The sequence below is a fragment of the Symphodus melops genome (genome assembly GCF_947650265.1).
Source record: "Symphodus melops genome assembly, chromosome: 1".
Taxonomy (NCBI): domain Eukaryota; kingdom Metazoa; phylum Chordata; class Actinopteri; order Labriformes; family Labridae; genus Symphodus; species Symphodus melops.
The window spans coordinates 33,044,931-33,063,005 of record NC_136691.1 but is presented as its reverse complement, the minus strand read 5'-3'; the positions used below and the strand labels follow the sequence as shown (position 1 = coordinate 33,063,005).

General features: G+C 39.7%; 1 protein-coding gene across 1 annotated transcript in view; it reads right to left on the bottom strand.

Annotated features, from left to right (window-relative positions):
- The window catches only part of cacna1ba (calcium channel, voltage-dependent, N type, alpha 1B subunit, a), a 139,856-nt gene that overhangs the window by 68,449 nt on the left and 53,332 nt on the right, over positions 1–18,075 (bottom strand). The window contains exons 7-9 of the mRNA XM_079368069.1: positions 11,526–11,629; positions 1,846–1,961; positions 1,602–1,688 (exon numbers count right to left, since the gene is read on the bottom strand). Coding sequence (XP_079224195.1) covers positions 1,602–1,688; positions 1,846–1,961; positions 11,526–11,629 — 307 coding nt within the window. The remainder of the gene's footprint in view (positions 1–1,601; positions 1,689–1,845; positions 1,962–11,525; positions 11,630–18,075) is intronic.

Genomic DNA, 18,075 nt, shown 5'->3' with positions numbered 1-18,075 from the left:
TGAAAACTATTCTCATCTGTGTGCTGCAGCAAATTGTCAGAAACAGAAAGCTGAACAAAATAAAACAGACAAAAAGAGATAAAGAGGAAAAGAATACAGAATAAATTTTTAAAAAAAACGGGACAGGAGAAGTTTGACACTTTGCAAAAACATCATCAGACATGTTAATTAATGTTACATTACAACGCTAAAGGATTTATTATTTTATTTTACACAACAAAGGTGTGTAATAAAATCACAGGGTTTTATGGCTCTTTATTACTTTATCCATTTGACTCAAATCTGTTTTCATTGGACCGTTTATTAAATTTAGTCTCCAAATTCTTCTCCTCATACTTAGATAATAAAAAGGGGTCTGGTGATGTTGTGGGAATTCTTACCTTTGTCTGTTATTATACAACAAATACTTAACTATAGATGTAACCTTTCTTTCATTTCATGCACCCTTTGTACATTTTGTGGTTTTTTTAAATATTCTTTACATTTGACATTGTTTTAATTCTATTTTATACATTGGTAATTGGTTCTTATGTTCTATTTTATTTTATTGAAGTACTTGCTATTTTAGCCTTATTTCCCATGTTAACTCTTTTTGGACCAATACACTATGACACATCCCTATGTGTGATTTCTCCAGGTCAGTCTTAATGAGATCAGAGATGTCTGTTCTGTCTTACCAAAGTTGTGTTTGCACAACATGACATAAGACACAAAATTCCACTTGAACGTTTCTGCAGTATAACCTTAGCTAGAAAACACATAAACTTAAAATCCCTTGATGAAAATGATTTGCTTTCACATACAAAATGCTTGTATTTTTTCTCGAGCCGAACTCTGTCCACTGGCTGTTTGCCAACAAATGCTGCAAATAAAGCGTCGCTGCAGGCTTTAAAAAAAATCAAACTTCAGACTTTCTTCGACACAAAGGAACAGTAATGCAATTTTTACAGCACATAGCGTTGGTGCTTTTAGGATTGCATTTGCGATGCAACAGCTTTGATACCTAATGTCTCAATTTGAAAGTTTTTTTGTATTTCATACAAGTTGCATAATTTTTTGTAATTTCTCATTTTGAACTTTCACTCCCTCCTCTTCACCCTCACTTTCTGTTGGATTTTGGTTAAAAAAAAACCCCAAAAAACCCCTCCCCTGTTTTCTCCACCCATGGACTCCAACCCCAGCATAGAACAAAACTTTTGCACAGGCCTGCCATTTTTATTCTTACTACAGAGGAGTGAAGTCTTTTTTGGAAAACTAAGGATGTTAATTGTATTTAAAGAGACACACACAAAAACGGAGCGTTTTGAGAGAGCTGGTTTAGACAGGGTCACAAACCTCTGCTGCTGCTTGATTCATGATATATTTAGACCAAATCACAGCACAAATATTTCATTTAGAGCACAGGGGGACTGTTTGAAAAGATGGAAGAGAAGTATAATATGTCCCTGATACGGCCTCCCATGTTCCTCTAACAATGTAAACAACCTTCCTGTCACCATTCCTCTTTGGTCTTGTGTTAAAGTGCTGTAAAAAGAAACATTTCTGAAGCTGACATGTTATTTTCTACTTTCAGTATAGTTTGTGAAGCTGGTAGTTCTCACCAGAATTGTGCTGTTTCCTTTTGTACCACGCTCCATCCAGAGATTTCTCCTCTGCGTTCTTGTCTTCCTCAGCCAGCATCACCTCCTCTGCAACACAAAAACACCTGAGTTCAAAGGAGTCAGAGCTACCCGAGTCAAAACCAACTGCATTTTTTATGTGTGCAAGCGTGTGTGTGTGTGTGTGTGTGTGAGTGTGTGTGTGTGTGTGTGTGTGTGTGTGTGTGTGTGTGTGCGTATGCCCGACCTGCTTTGCAGATCCACTCCAGGTACCCAGTCAACTCTCTCTCTATCTGCTGCTGTCTGCGGAGCTTCAGGAACTCCTGCCTCTTCTCCACCCGCTCTCTCTCCTTGGCAAACTCCCTGAAGAAACCACACACACACACACACACACACACACACACATGCACACACACACACACACACACACACACACACACACACACACACACACACACACACACACACACACACACACACACACACACACACACACACAAACAAATGTTTATTGGATCTGACAGGCCTATACACAGACCCTGGAGCACTTTCCCGGTGACGTGTGTGCAGCAGGTCAGCCTCCAGCAGGTAGGAGCGAGTGACTGTCCTGTCATAATATGGATTTATGTGAACCATTAGCAGCAGGATGCTAACAAATTCTGCTCAAGTCTGTCTCAACCGATGGCATGAAGGCATAAAAATCTGTCTGATGAATAAAAAAAACGTTACTTTTATTAGACTGTTTAATGTTTTTTGCAACCACCAATGTGCATACACATACAGGAGGTTTCTAGAAAATCAAAAGTCAAGTTTACTCCAAAAGCGTTAATGCTATTTTTTTTAATACAGTAATAGTGTACTGTACATATATCTTTTTTTTTTACCAAGTGACATATTATAGTATAAGGAAAACCTATACTTAATAAATAAATGATAATATAGTATGCATCATGCCAGGCTTGTATTTCTGTTCTACATCAGAACAAACTGATGTTGGACACATTCCCATGAGGATCAGTAAAGTGTTTCTAGCTGTGATGTGCGAGCATCTACATCGACCTTAGTTTCATGGAAAAAAAGAGAGTCCAGACATTTGAGCTAAAGTCTGCATATTATAAAGCACAGGACGTGACTGCCCTGCCTGCTCGTTTAGCGTGAACATTTCAGACTTTTACCTGCTGTGCTCACACATCCACCTACCCCGACTTCACATGAACTTGTACTTTGGACTTGACTGGAACGATTCTGCAGGTAAGTCCAGGTGGACAGATTCAGACTTTGTAGTCACCCATGCACCTATTCACACCTCCTCAATCCCTGCTGCCTGTTTCAATCAATGAATCAATCTTTATTTGTACAGCACAAATTCTAAACAATTGTTATCTTAAGACAATTTACAAAAAGCTTGTAAAAGACCTGAATAATTATTACTGTATGCAACAGAAGAGCAGATGAAAGAGCTTCCTCGTTGCTTTATCACACAGACTCAACTCTGATCCTTCATGAGTACACAGAGGGAAGAAAACACCTTCCTTTAAAGGAGCAGCTACATTTAGTTCTGCTGTGAAGTCTACACTAACACTTATGATAGTTTGTGCAATGGTTACCATGGAGATGTAGGATACATTTTAGTAGACTGTAACATCCAAACTAACTAAAATAATATTGCAGAAATGACTTTTAATTGACCAATCAGTGATAAGTATTTTCTTAATTGATTATTTGTTACAGTGCTGCCTTTTGTGTGTCATTGTCTCTGAACAAACTAACAATTTAAAATAACTTCCTCCACAAACAACGCAGAAAATGTTTGGAAAATATGACAAAGAATCATCATGTTAAAGTTACTAAAGCCTTCACCCTTAATCTACAGCTCGTGTTAAAGGCAGGGTTGGCAATGTTTGAAAACTAGCATGATTTTGAAAGTAGCATCCTCTTCACTCAGTCTCTCCCCTTGGCGCTCCCTCTAAAGCCACGCCCCTTTACTTACATGCTCTAGCACCATTGGTCCAGAAGTGGATTTCAACTCATGCTTTGAGTGTGGGTTCGTGCATGCATGGGGTAGAGATGCGTGATTGGTTTATAAAAAATGAACCGTCATCAGACATTGGTCGAAGTTTTTACAGTCTTACAGCTGCTACAGGTTTTTCAGCGCACATGAGGTCTTAATTACTGTCAGGACATAAAGACAATTTCAACCAAAAACCTAAAAAGAATATCTGGAGGAAATAACCTACCGTGCCTTTAAATAACAACAGAGACATCAGGTGGGCGAGGTCTGCATCTAAAACATCAGGTCATTTGTTAATATTATGTCATCTATCAGAGAACACAGTGCTGATACTGAACAGCCGGTAAAACCCTCTGCACCTCCTCATCCTCCAAGTTATCTCCTCTTTCAAAACCCATCACCATGACAACCACATTTGACAGAGGACTAATACACGACTTGGAGCTATAGATTGAGGTTGTAACTTCTGCCTTCGTTGGAACTATCTCAGCTGGTGTAACACTTGAAATAGTGAGTCGAGCGTAAACTCTGTCCTAAATGAGTGACGACATCAACACCAGGCTACGTGTAAACTTAGCTGCTGCGACTCAGCGCAGGAGTGTGCTGCTTTAGAAACCTGCAGCCGCGCAGGAGACTCTCTCTCTTTAATCTCTCCTTTCTAAGTCGGATCCCGTCTGTGAGGTGACTCAGCAACTGAGGCCAGCTGACAGAATAAACAGGAGAGAGGACAAACTGTCTGTGCTCACTGACGAGATGTGTCCATAAACTCTGCATTCATTCCCCATGTCATTGATGCTGATTTGAATTCAAACAGACACACTGGATTCATCTCATGAAGGACTAATTGAATCAGTTATTTATCGTGAGAGTTTTAAACGTTATTTACATTTGTGGTAATATCAAATTATCGTTGCTATTAATTTGTGTAAGCTGTGTCAAATCATCGTTATTGCCACTGTATAGCTTTGGGTTATGTCATGCAAATAAGGAAGCTTTCAAGTGAAACGAGCAGAGAGAGGAGACGTGTGAGAGAGCAGGAGGAGGTAGAAAAAGAAATAAAGGAGAAAAAGGCATAGAGAGACAGACGCAGAGACAAAAAAAAAAAAGACAGAGAAGAAGAAGAACGAGTAGCAGAAGAATAACCAAGCGAGGGATCTCAAGTCCACCCCCGCTGAATGGTGCGTCTCCCACACAGCGGAGGGGGAAGCTCTGCTCTGCATTGCAGTGGCTGTCTGTCTGCCTTCCTGAGGGTGTGTGTGTGTGTGTGTGTGTGTGTTTGTCTACAAGTGCGTGTTTGTAATTGTTCCTTTCAGTGTATCTGAATTGAATTTGGTGCTTTTAGATTTTCTCTCTAATGTGTGAGGAGAGTGTTGGCTCTGAGTGTACAGTGTGTTTGTATACATGGAGAGACTGTGGCAGAGAAGATTTCCGACTGTTGTAACATCTTTCACACGTTCTCTATCTCTCTCTCTCTCGCACATTCACACACACACACACACACACACACACACACACACACACACACACACACACACACACACACACACACACACACACACACACACACTGTTACATATGCCAGCCTGAGCACAAACATAAACATTACACGGAGTCGGAGCCACAACAAATGAGGTAATTACAAGGTTCCATACACACCATTTGCTCCAACGAAAACATGTAGGAGCAAAATTGAAATGATCTGTGAACGATAAAAGTTGTAGGAATTGTCCTCGTTGGTTCGAAGATGCAGTTTCATCAAGAAACAAAACCTCACACTGCATACCTACAATACTCACATCTCTTTAAAGACAACAGCTTGATCAGCCGCCTAACACTTCAGAATATGACGATCTGGGTTCTAGTGTTGTAGCAGTCTGCAGTGCTGCAATTAGAATGAAAACGTCTGATTTTAATCCCCCTGGGTCACGGTCTTAGTGAGTGACACGCCCACTGCACACAAGATGAGGATTTTTCAGTGATACTTATGATCTTGACTCAGTCTCGATGCCTAACTGTCTCGGTCTCGGAGCACTCTGGTCTCGGTTAGTCTGGTCTTGACTACGACACCACGATAGGTACCCCTCAGAATATTTCCCTCTCAAAGTCAAGCTGTGCACCTTTATGCTTAAGAGTTTGGATTTCTTTGACTTTGTACAGGATCCAAAAAAAATGACATTTGAAGGTTTCTGTTTAGATGAGAGATCACACTTTGAGCTCAAACACATGAATTGTAAGTTTTTTTCTTTTTAAAGCAAACTATCAGAGAACTGTCTGCATATAAAACTTAAAAAAAAAAGTGAATTTAAATTAAAAAAAAAATAAACATCTCTCATTTGTCTATGAATAATTTGACACATTGCATAACAAACAATCCAAAAAACAGCAAACTATGATCCCATTTGGTTTAAATCTGACATGTATGAGACATAAATGATGGTAGTACGATGAGTCAGACAAACTGGAGATGAGTGAGAGGAGGTTTGAGAATAGATGGTCGGGAGTTTAACTTTAATCACACCTTATCCCCGTCTGCCCACGCTGATGGGATAAAAGCTGAGTGAACGACTCTGACTTCCCCCCGGGGGTCTGCAAGGGTCTCAACCCTGCATGTATCTGCTCTCCTGCCTGCTCTGAAGCTCAGATCGTGACCTTTAAACAATGACATGCCCTCCGCATGGCCCTGCCAGACAGCAACAGTGACCTTCCACCTCCATAGTAACTGTAAAACCATCTGACAACTTCTGAGCAGAAAGCAGGAAACAGAGAGGACAAGATAACAACAGAGGAGGCGACTAAAGGCTAACTGCCTTCAAACGCTTTGGTCAAGTCTTTGTATCGGCCTTTTCATATATTTGTAAAAACCACACACTATAAGGAAAAGGCAGATAGCCATCCATCTATACATCTGTACTAGAGGCCTTGTGTCAGACTTTTTGGAGCCAGAAGTGAAAATATTTGGATGACAGTGTGGAGCTTTAGAGAAGCGAGGGGTTAAAAAAAGTCCCACTAAATTAACAAAACTATTCAGTTTCTGGCCGAGGCAAATTTATTTTTAGCCAAATTAACTCGCGAGCAAAAGTGTGACAGAGTGAGAGTGTTCTTGTGCAAGTAGCAGACCGGAGAGTTTAATTTATTGGACTTAAAAAGCTGAAGGAGAGGAACATTGTCACTCACTCACCCACATCTGTGGTGAAGCAGTGAGCTGCAGGTTAACAACAGATGTTGGTAACTTTAAATAACTGATCATTCCTCATGTCACCTCTGATAAAACAACAACAATCATGCCCCGAACAGGGCACCGTTCTTAATCACTAGCTCCTTTTACATTGACAGTTCAAGGTGGGATATTATGCCTTGTCTAAATTGTCATACGCAAGCAGCACTAAGGATGTGGTTTGTGTCTCATGAACACACCTTCTCCTCTGCTTCTCGTATCCTCCTCCTCTGGGACTGATACATTGTGCCGCAGTAGAACTTTACCAATTATTGTTTCGGTTGCCGGCGAAATGTCTGTTGCTGTACTCAACGTTTTGGCAAAGAGAGGTTGAAGTATACACCCCAATAACCATGACTGAATTCTTACATGGTGATGGGTTGAATAATATAACTGTCCCTAAAGCTGAATCTATCAACAGACTGGATAAAGATGCAGCATGTCACGGCCGTGGTTCTACTCTGACAGACGACACTGAAACTCTGTGCAGGCTGAAAGGTAGACAACTTTATTAGTCGTTGCAGAGCCCTTATATACTGTTCAACAGATGTCACAAATTCCTTCCCACTTTAGATACTTCTTCACTTAGTAGTAACCGACAGTAGTTTGAAGGACGCCCTCTTTTGGTATAAAATGGTATTACATGTCACGGCTGATAACACTGTAAATAAAACAGATTCCTTGTTTAATTCTTACCAGTGATTGACCGATTAATAATCATCATTAACATCCCTACATCCAGGTCATTGTTTACTGTCCATTTACCCATCCACAGTAACCACAAGGGAGCTGCATACTGTGTACTGCATTAGCATGTTTTAACAGCACTGTAATAACTTGGACTGTTTGAAGTCTACGTAAAAGTTTGATAAATGGTAATAAGAATAAAAAGGTTCTTACATTCAAAAGAATAGCATAAATGACTTTTACAACCTGTGCTCTCATCATAAACACAGTAGAGGAAATAGCCGTGATCAATAACTAAAAACCTTGTTTATGTTTGTAATTAAAATAAATCATAATTTATCATAAGCTAGCCAGTTAACAATGAATCAGCTCCAGTCTGCCTTTTGAAGCCATATCAAAGTGTTTACTTGTTCAAGCTTGTGATGAGGAAAATGAAGTTACAAGCTGACATGAATAAAACTGAAGTAAAACTGTGATGACACTGAAACAAACACATTAATGGCCCTGCTGAGCTGACTTTGCATTCTGTTCAGTCGAGTCATCACACTCGTTTCCCAGTGGCTCCACATTAATTGCTGTCAGAATTAAAGAAACCAGAAAAAGTTGAAACTCATTATTCCACCCAGCGAAGAAAAGTTTCTGCACAAAATTACTTGAAGTCTTTGAGGGACGGTCATGTCTCTCACCTTGATTTGAAAGACAGAGAGAGAGCGAGAGAGAGAGAGAGAAACGCTGCCTTATCGGCGAGGGCAGAGCATCCAACTGGAACAGAAAGAACAGAAATTTCTGTCTCAAATGAATCATCTGAGAATTAAATAAGAAGGAGCACTTCTGTGTTCTTCACCTATAAAACCGGAGAATGAAATAGACTTTGAATCAGTCGTTTGAATATGAACGTATTGTTCATTACTCGTGACTTTATCTTAGTCTCTTAGTTTCTGTCACTGACTTCTGTGCCTGTTGTTCCAGGTTGTTGTTTTTTAACTGTCTCTGTGCGCAGTGGATGAAACTGTCGTCATGTTAATTTCAAAGAATTGAATTCATCAAATAACATTGCTAACCAAGCTAGTTAGTGCTTCAGCGTACAAACTCATTGAGAAAATGTTAACTGAGGAAATAAATTAAGTAAGAAGTAAGGATATTTCCTCACATACTGGAAGGCTTTCCAGTTGCAGAAAACTCCTAAAAAACCTCCTGGTTTGTTGAAGGAGATGTATGTGTGGACGCAAAGAGGAACATTTTACGTTCAGACTTCTGCCAGACCCCGAATGTTTTTCAGCAGCAAGTCGCAGTGAGAACACAGTAGGACATTTTCATGTCATGTCTTATGGCTTTAGACTTCTTCACAATCAACCCTGCTGCTCATTAAAAAGAACACAGATTTATTGCACCTGTATGTTGGCTCTGTCCTTTAAACCTGAAAGCTACATTCACTTTTTATTGCAAATCATCCATCTCTCATCACAATATTTTACTCTTTCAAATAGCTGCTTTATCAAATGATAGTCCCATAAATATGATATTGTTCAAAACTGAACAACAATGCATGATCATGCTGATCAACCAGGCCGAGTGCACAGCAAACAGCACTCGTCACTGTGAGCCAAGAAAGTCTCACATGGAGCACAATCCTGGAGAACATCAGTTACACTGATTTATGTGTAAACACAGTCTAAAATATGTCTTCTTGCTCTTGTTTCCTATTTATCTGGTTGTCTAGCTGCTAAATATTCTGCTTCTTTCTGCAGCTAGTCTCCATCTAAGCCTAAGAGCGCAATCACACTAGGTGATCCGTACCGTGACGAAACACACTTCACCCCTGAAGTCCACTTTGTTTGTCTAAGTGTGAGTGCTCTGATCTGTGCTCAAGCATGGTACACTTCTTTGGCCATGGCACGCTTGGAAGAGGAGCGCTTCAGCATGAAGGAACACAACGTGGACAGTCTTCATTCACCACAAGCTCCCAGTGTTGAGTTGTTTTCCGATGTGCGGACATTGAGTCTTATAAACTAAGCACACTTTATGATCACTTAAAGCCAGTGACTGTGATGTATTATGAGTTATGCAACAAGAGAAGACAACAATGTCTCCCTATTGTCTTCTAGCCATGCGACTAAAACTAAAACATTTGCCTGTGAGCATCATTTCATGTTCAGGTGTTGCATTGTATCTCTTGAGTATGTTTAATAAGGTTACAATGTGAGATAACAACAATTGACACATTTGCGATGCTAACCGCTAGCATTCCTATTCAAATTCTCATAGACGTTAGCATCTAGCTAGCGGACTTTTCAGTTGTTTAGCATATTATGAGATGAATAACTTGTGTTTTGATGTCTGTTTAGTTTTACAGTGCTTCCTTTATTAAAGACTGGACACAGAAACTTCAGATTCTTTATTGGAGGAAAACTGTTAGCTATCTGTCGAGCTGTGTATCAGGCTAAAGAAGTCATGCACACGCAGGGACAGAATAGACGTGTAAATTAGTTGACACAACAGCTCCTGGGTCAGTCAGGAGAAGCACTGCCAAAAACCGCGCCTTTGGCGATCACATGATCACGTTTTCTGAAATCGCAATTTCAAACAGAAAGAGAAATCGTTCAGCCTTAATGTTGATGTATGATTAGTGTTTCTGTATCTATCAAAAACGCATGCATTATGATTTTGTTGGATGATATATTTAAGGTAGGATGATTAAAGGACAGGAAACTGAACCTAGGTGGTAAGTGTTGATAAAACACAGTCTTCATATATGGAGCTCTTTTCAGTCTAGATGACATACTACATACTGTCCTCAGTGTCTACTGCTGGCTTTGTTACAAATTACATGTAATGACAGAGTATACAACATGGGCTGTAGAGAATTTGCTCTTGTTGCGTCAGAATTTTATAATCATGGGATTTATGTTTGAACAAAAAGGGAGGGTGCAGAACTCCCCAGAAAAATAGTCCAGTGCTTTGTGACGTAAAATCTGCAAAGCCAACCTTGCAGTTCATTATAGAAGGTTCCTGAAATCGTAAATGCAAAAGAAGCTCACACTTCTACAGATAATCTCTGTATGTGGGATGTTTAAATCAGAGTTATATATTCCACATGTCATATTTATATTGAGGGAAGGATTATTCACATATCAGTTTTAATCCCAGACTTCAAGCTTAGGTTTCTTTATCGTTTTGACCTGAGGATATCACTGCTGCATTGCCAGAGAAGGAGAATTGATATAGCAATAATGTCCTGTTGTGCTTACTTATCGTATCTAAGTTTTTTCAAGGTCACATATTATGCCAAACACACCTGACCAGTTTGTCGAAGACTGTTATGTGTCCCAAGTCTGTCAGCAAACCCCCAATCACAAGAAAAGTCCATCCTCTCCGTCTTTTGCCTGCTCCACTTTTCAGAAAACGTGTGCTCAAACAGGCCATTTGGATTTTCCCTGCATGACATCACAAAGGGCAGTAACCCCTCCCCTTGGTGTGTGACACTTCCACAGGTGTTTGTTCTTAGTCTGCCTTCTCTCTGTAAACAATAATGCATGGTGCGAGAAGCCCTTTGAGAGAAGCGTGGACAGACAGCTCACAGCTGAAAGTTGTATTTAAAGTATTAGACACAAACAGCCTGTTCTTAGAGGCTAAAAAACAAGATCATTGATTTCCGTTAAGAAACTTCAAAGGCATGTTTTGGGGAGCTCTGAGACCTAATTAAAGTTGTTGAAAAAGAGACAAATATGTGACCTTTAATCATGAGAATAAAAAAGGGTAATCGTTTGGATAAGAGCAAAAACAACTTGAATATGTATCCACATCATAAGATCACTCCAAACGGCCTGTAACTACAAGCCCATACCAACACAGCCTCTGCAATAGCTGCTGTGTTTCTCTACTGTTCCACTATAACAGACAGAAAAGACAAATAAACAAGAGAATACCAGAACAAATGCAGCGTCTGCAGGAGCAGGTGGGTCCAGAGAGGGTGAGGAACATATCAGCTCAGGTCTTCCTCACCATGTATACTCACCCTGACAGCACACCCAGGACCAGGTTGAGCATGAAGAAGGACCCGATGATGATGAGGGGGATGAAGTACAGCCAGTTCCATGTGTTTCCAGAGGCATCATTGGCCTAAACACACAGATAAAGAAAAAGGATAATTATATCATTGTGGTGATGTAGTTTGGTGCCTATCACCTGTCTGATAAAAAAGTCACTCTCATAAAGTGCATTTGTAGAAGACTATTTTCAGTGGTGTTGGCAGTGTATTTTAAAAAGAAGAAGGGCCCCTAAGAGCCTAGATATACTGTAAAGCTAAAAAAGCTTCTGGTGGAGAACATACACATGCAATACTTTCTCATGAGCACAAGACACCTTTGAGCTCCGGGGATAGTTTCTGGTGGTGCACACATCAGGTGTGCAAAAACAAGCCTATTTTTCTCACGCCCCTTTATGGGCTCCGTCACGCAGTGAATAAATGCGGCTACATTTTTTTTAAATGTAAGAATGAAGAAGTTGCCTGTAGGTCTCTACACTGGTATTTCTGCTTGTTATGTTTTCTTTTCTTGTATTATTTTCAAATGCTTCACATCTCTAAGATCCCTTAAGCTGAATCTCTAAGGCTCTGAAAGTCAACAAACCACAATTATTAAAGGTGCACAATGTAGTTTTGGTCGTGAAATTTGAAAGACGGAGTCGTGATACAATTCTACACTGCATTTTATGAACTAAACACACACGTTACTCAAAGGAAAAAAATGGGTCTCTGGAGCTAAAAATCAACCAGGACAGTTACTGTGTCACTGTTGCCACCTCAACCTTGTGTAGTATTTTATCTTCGGACATTGTTACAGGGACCAGATGTTCCTCTGAGGACAGTTCGTGTTTCGAGTTATGAACATATAAAACAGAATCTGTACCCTTCTCTAACTTTCACATTTCTTTACCAAAACTCCATAGTGCACCTTTAAGGATTTGATCAGTAAGTCATTTAAAGTGCTGAACACTTTTCCATTGGTTAAGAAATGTTCTTTGATAAGCATAATGAAAAGTTACCCTAATTGTATTCATATTAAAACATAATCTGTTCAAAATAAAAGTGAAGTTAGCCGTTGTAATATCGATTGTGACTGAGCTTTCATTTTCTTTTCCAAAAACAAGAGATTATAAAACATAGTAAGGCTCGTCTCTTGTTTTCTCTGTACAACATCAAGTTGCATGGCACAGAAAGAGACGACATGTCGGGCTACACATTTTCCACAAAGTCTCGTCAATAAGACAAACAGACCATTTCAACAGACTGATCCTCCAAAGTCACATGTTACACCTGCACAGAACACCCTAAAAATGTCCTCAGATTTCCATGGTAAGCTGCATGTGTTAATGCAAACAGACAGAAAGCAGGAGAGTTTACATTGAGCGAGCAGGCGGGGTTGATGATGCTTATGTCACATCACTCTTTGTGCTTGCCATAATTTACCACTCATTTATCTATATTATGATCACATATATGTATATTGTACCAATATAAAGGTAAAAGCTGCCATAACAGCATCAGACTCTTCACCTCTTGCATTTAGTACATTCCCTTTCCATCAAGATGCTGTCATTTGTAAATTTGTCTCAGCACTTTTAAATGTGTTTCACATCTTGTAAATTTGTGGAGTCCGTGGTAAAAGTGTTTTGGGTTTTGTAATTTTGTTTCATTAAATGTAAAAATGTTATTCAAGATGTACATTTGTTCCACATTTTGAAGAACAGTTTCATACTTCCCATGTCTGGTCTACATTTTGTTTTGCACTTCCAAGCCACCGTAGTTCATTATTCTTTCCTCTTTCTCTGTTCCCACTTCTACCTTTGAAATCGAACGAGCTGCAGGTCACACATAAACAAAGATCACATGGAACAGGTAAAAGCATTTCTTCATTCTTCATGTACTTTAGCATTACGGTTCTTTTCTTTGTAAGTCAAGAAAGCGACTCAGGGGCAGCCACACTCTAAAATGATCAAAACTAAGTCTGGAGCTCCCACAGTCTTCTGGCTGTAGATGCAAAACACATACTGCTATGTGGGTTCAAACACTTTTACAGCTTTGAATCCTGATGGTGTGGAGAAGATAACTTCCACGCCTCCAAACACCAATAATCAGAGAAGCGCTGACGGAGCAAAGCACCCAACCGTACTCACTTTGTCACTTAGCTTCACTGCTATAATGGATAATATTCTGTGGTTCTTTCCCAAGTCTCTGCTGTGTAATAAGCAGCTCCCTTTGGAAATACAAGACCATAAAACCAGTGTTGTGTTGCTGTGGGACGGCAGTTCTGCTTCTGTGCTGTTTGCTGTTGAAGCAGTAACGACACACGCAGCGGTCACAATCCCAGGCTCACGTTCCTCATTGTGACTTCCAGCCGGCCTCGGGGCCTTCAGCTGTATTTATGTTTACAGAAGTCTTTACACACTGTGATTATTACTGCTGGAGGTTCATTTGACTCCTGGAAATGATCTGCTGGAGTCATTGTGATGTCGCCTTATCAGCGTTCATTTGTATTTTTGTATGATCTGAGCAGCACTATGATTGCTCATTCCACACAATAGATGTACTCTACACACTCATTTGAGGACAACATGCTTAATTGCGGTATGTCATGTGAGACTCTGATAACAAAGGATCAAGAACTGATCACTGAAGGTGAGATTGCCTTTGTTACCTGTTTTCATCTGATGAGACCTCTGCTGTCATTTAGTTTGCTTTTGTACCCTCTGTTAGTTATTTAGGATTAATAGGACGTAGATAGATTTAAACAGGAAATAATATGTCAGTATATGGGAACCATGTGATTATTTTACAGTAAAAACAGAGTGGTTTGTTTGAATGCCCAACCATTGATGTTGCAAAATTACAAATTGAAAACAAGACAACATATAAGAGGTACTGTGTTTTGATATTTTTCTCTGCATGTAAGAGAACTGATCTCAGAACTATTTTAATTAGAAGACATAAAAGTAAACCAACATTCAAGAATCAACTTGGACGTGGAGCAGCTGTAAGATCTTTGTTGTAAAGTAAATGGAATTAACTTGTTGGTGTTTGTTGAATCTCAGAATCAAAATATGAATCACAGCATCACAGTACGATATAAAACTGTAGAAACCGAATGATTCATCAGCCAGCCGATAATATTGGCTGATATTGACATATCAACAGGCCATCGGTATCACCTACTTTTATCGCAGATATGTGTCGCTGTCAAGCTCATTCATTGTCTACTATGGTGCTCTGAGCAAGAGCGCATCTGTGCACCGCCAAGCTGAGCACAGTGCAGTGTGGATCACAACAACTAACATACTTTACACGCACAGTTCCTGTTGAATGGCCATCACTTCTGCATATATATATATACACACATATTTTTTTGTGTTTGATAACTACATTTGAGGGCTTCATGCAAAAAAAAAATGTCTGTATCTCTACAGATTGAATGCAGATCTAAAAAATATCAGCTGATAATGTGGTACCAGATCATCGTCCACTCAGACTATAAACCAGAGTGAAGAAAACAACACTAAGAGTGTCAGACGGACGGAGCTGCAAATGGCTGGAGAATCTATTGGAGTTGATGTGACTTGTTAAGATTGATCTTCTCATGCTGGGGGTCATATTGACCCAAACTTCCAGGATGCACAATAACAAGATTATGGTGTCTGCAGCTGCAGAGCCCCTGGATTAGGTTGCTACAGCTGGTTATTGCTCTGCTGTCAGCAACCTCCATTCTTCTTCATCATTCATGATGTGGATATCTATTACATGTTCCCCAGAGGATTGTTTCTCCTCGTGCTGAGGATGACGTTCGTCTTTGGTGAAGAGTTATTACCATTGTTCCAAAATCGGATGTGTTCACTGCCACTATATGAAGTCTGCGTCAGGACTCAAGGCAATGACAGAATTAAATGCAAAAAGAGACGTAAGACATCACTTGTCTCCATGGATACCAAGAGGGAGATTTGTTAGTGTAAAAGCATTATCAGCACTCGTTGAACACAAAGGTGAGCGATATGAGGATGGGGTCCACACAGCACAGGCTCGAGACATGTTTTGTCTCGAGTATCGGGGTAGCTGGTTGTCTTGGTTTCAGGCCTCAGTCTCTTGATATCAGGATTTTGTAAAAGGTCAAAGGAAGATTTGAATGGGGAAATTTATTTCTGGAACCAGAGACACTGGTTCACTAAAAGGTGGACGATCACTGTTGAGCTCTGCAGTGTGGTAAAATAATGTTGGTAAATTAAACATTTTAACATTTTTATTTAGATTTTAATTAAATAAAAAAAAATTAATTGAAGTATGAACAAAACTTTGAAACCCAGACATGGGCAAAATATGTATTATTCCAAAAGAAGCTTTTGGAATTGTGTCAAACTAAAGCCAAACATATCTTACAGCAAACTATGCACGCATGACATTTTATCTTAAATGTTCAACAACCTCATGCATTGTCCTCTTCCTTTGCTTTGACTGCACATACACAGTGTAACAATGGGCTGATAATGCTGATCATGAATGAGCGAGCCATCTGGCTTGTTTCTCCTCTGTGTTGTAAGTTCAAACTGTTGAGCTTGGTTCTTGGTTGACAGTCACAAACACTTTAATGTCACAAACATTACATCAGTATGTATCGTATCTGTATTATCCAGAACTTAAAAGTTGCAATTGCATTGTGGATATAAATTCCCATAAGGAGGCAGACACGCAGAGTCTGAGCCCTGCACCGCCTCATCATCCATCTCTGCTCCCCGACGGGCTATTTTTAAACATTTAACCTCGTCTATCACAAGTGCAATCAGGCCAGTGGAGCTGAGCTCAGCCTGACACAGCTGCAGCGATCTGAATTTTTACGAATTTACTGTGAAAACACAGTGCAGGCAGCAGAGGACATAAATCTGATGCACAGAAATAGGTATTTCTTTGATTCCTTTCATAGTGCAAAGATAAAGTTAAAACTTTAAAAGAGCAAACAGCATTAAAAAGTAAATAAATATCACCAAGGCAAGTTTTGGTGTTTCCAAAGTTTGTACTTTGTTGTGTTTTGGACCACATTGATTTTTAAAAGGGACATCCTATTGATGCTTCAGGTAGTCCTACAAACTGTTAAAAGGCTGTTGGCTCTTTCTTAAATCCAAACCCGATTTATGCATTAAGTCTTCTTTCAAGTGAGTCGATAAAATTGAGGCTCAGCTTCTACATATGAAGAATTTCAATTCGGTGAGATTACCTGGAATAGTTTAAGAGATCAGTCTAAAGTGGATCTCTCCCTTTGAAATTCGAGACTGACTTCTTTTTCTTCCTGGCTCCCACATAGGGGAGCACCGTAGTTTCTGAAATCTTTATGAATAATAAAAAAATAAACATATATACATACACATAAAATATGAACAAGAGAAGTAGGGAAAAAACCATCAACTCGAAAACACCTGAGCTAGCATGATAGCCTCCAGCTCTCCACCAGCCTGTCTAATCAGCCCATCATGACCTGGCCTGAACTGACCTTCCCGTCTGCTCACCTGAGTCTCACTAACAGTAATCCAAATCAAAGTCACCACGAAAAGCATCTGTGGAGTTCCAACATCCTTCAGCTGTTCTTTTTCTCAGACACTCCACATGAAGCAAGGGTTAAATAAGTTTAAACAGAGCTAGCTAACAGGGAAACTCAGAAAACAATTAGGTGACCGATTACTGACTTCACATCAGAATCATGATCAAATGTGGGCCAATTAATTTTTTTTAAATCCTTAACATACTTTTTATTCATGCGCATATTGCACATCAACTTTTTGCTCAAATCTAACTTTTGACAGCTTTTCACTGGTCTTCCTCGTAGCGTCCACTGTTTTGTGCTGTTATTACAACACTGAACTTACAATGTCCTAACAGAAGTCTCTTTGTTTAGTTTTTTATCAACGATAACTTAAATAATTTTTTTTACATTATGCTAATACAAAAACTGAACAAAGAGGCTATTGTTTGGCACTTGGGTGTCTGAAAGACATCAGTTAACACGGTCACTCTTTTGACCGTAACTCCAGAACGTCACTTCATTGACTGTTGCTTATTTAAAGGAGAATCCCAGTCCCCACACTGCTGTAGGATGACAGTCTGCAAATATGCAGACACCTTTATGAATTGTTGATGTATCTGGGTCAAACATGCTGCCGTTTGGGAAGTCAAGAGCAAGCATGAGTGAGTGTTAATTAGCTGACATTAGCTTGTTAACATAAGCTCAACTGTTAGCTGTCACTGTCAGTCATTGTTTTGGCGCAGAACTTTTAGTTAAAGGCAGAAATATTTTGATCACATTAACAGAACATTTGATTTCGGGAGAAGTATGTTCTTTTGTTATTTTGTAGTTAAGAGAAGGAGCTGGACTATAAGACCCACTGAATTTCTAAATGGAGCTGTTGTCTTAAAAAGGTGGATCTATCTATCATAATGACGCTGAGCTGGAAGAGGCTGCATTGGGTTGGGATGCATCAGTGCATTATCTGGTGTGTGAGTGAGGCTGCTTTAGATCTTAGCTAACAGAATG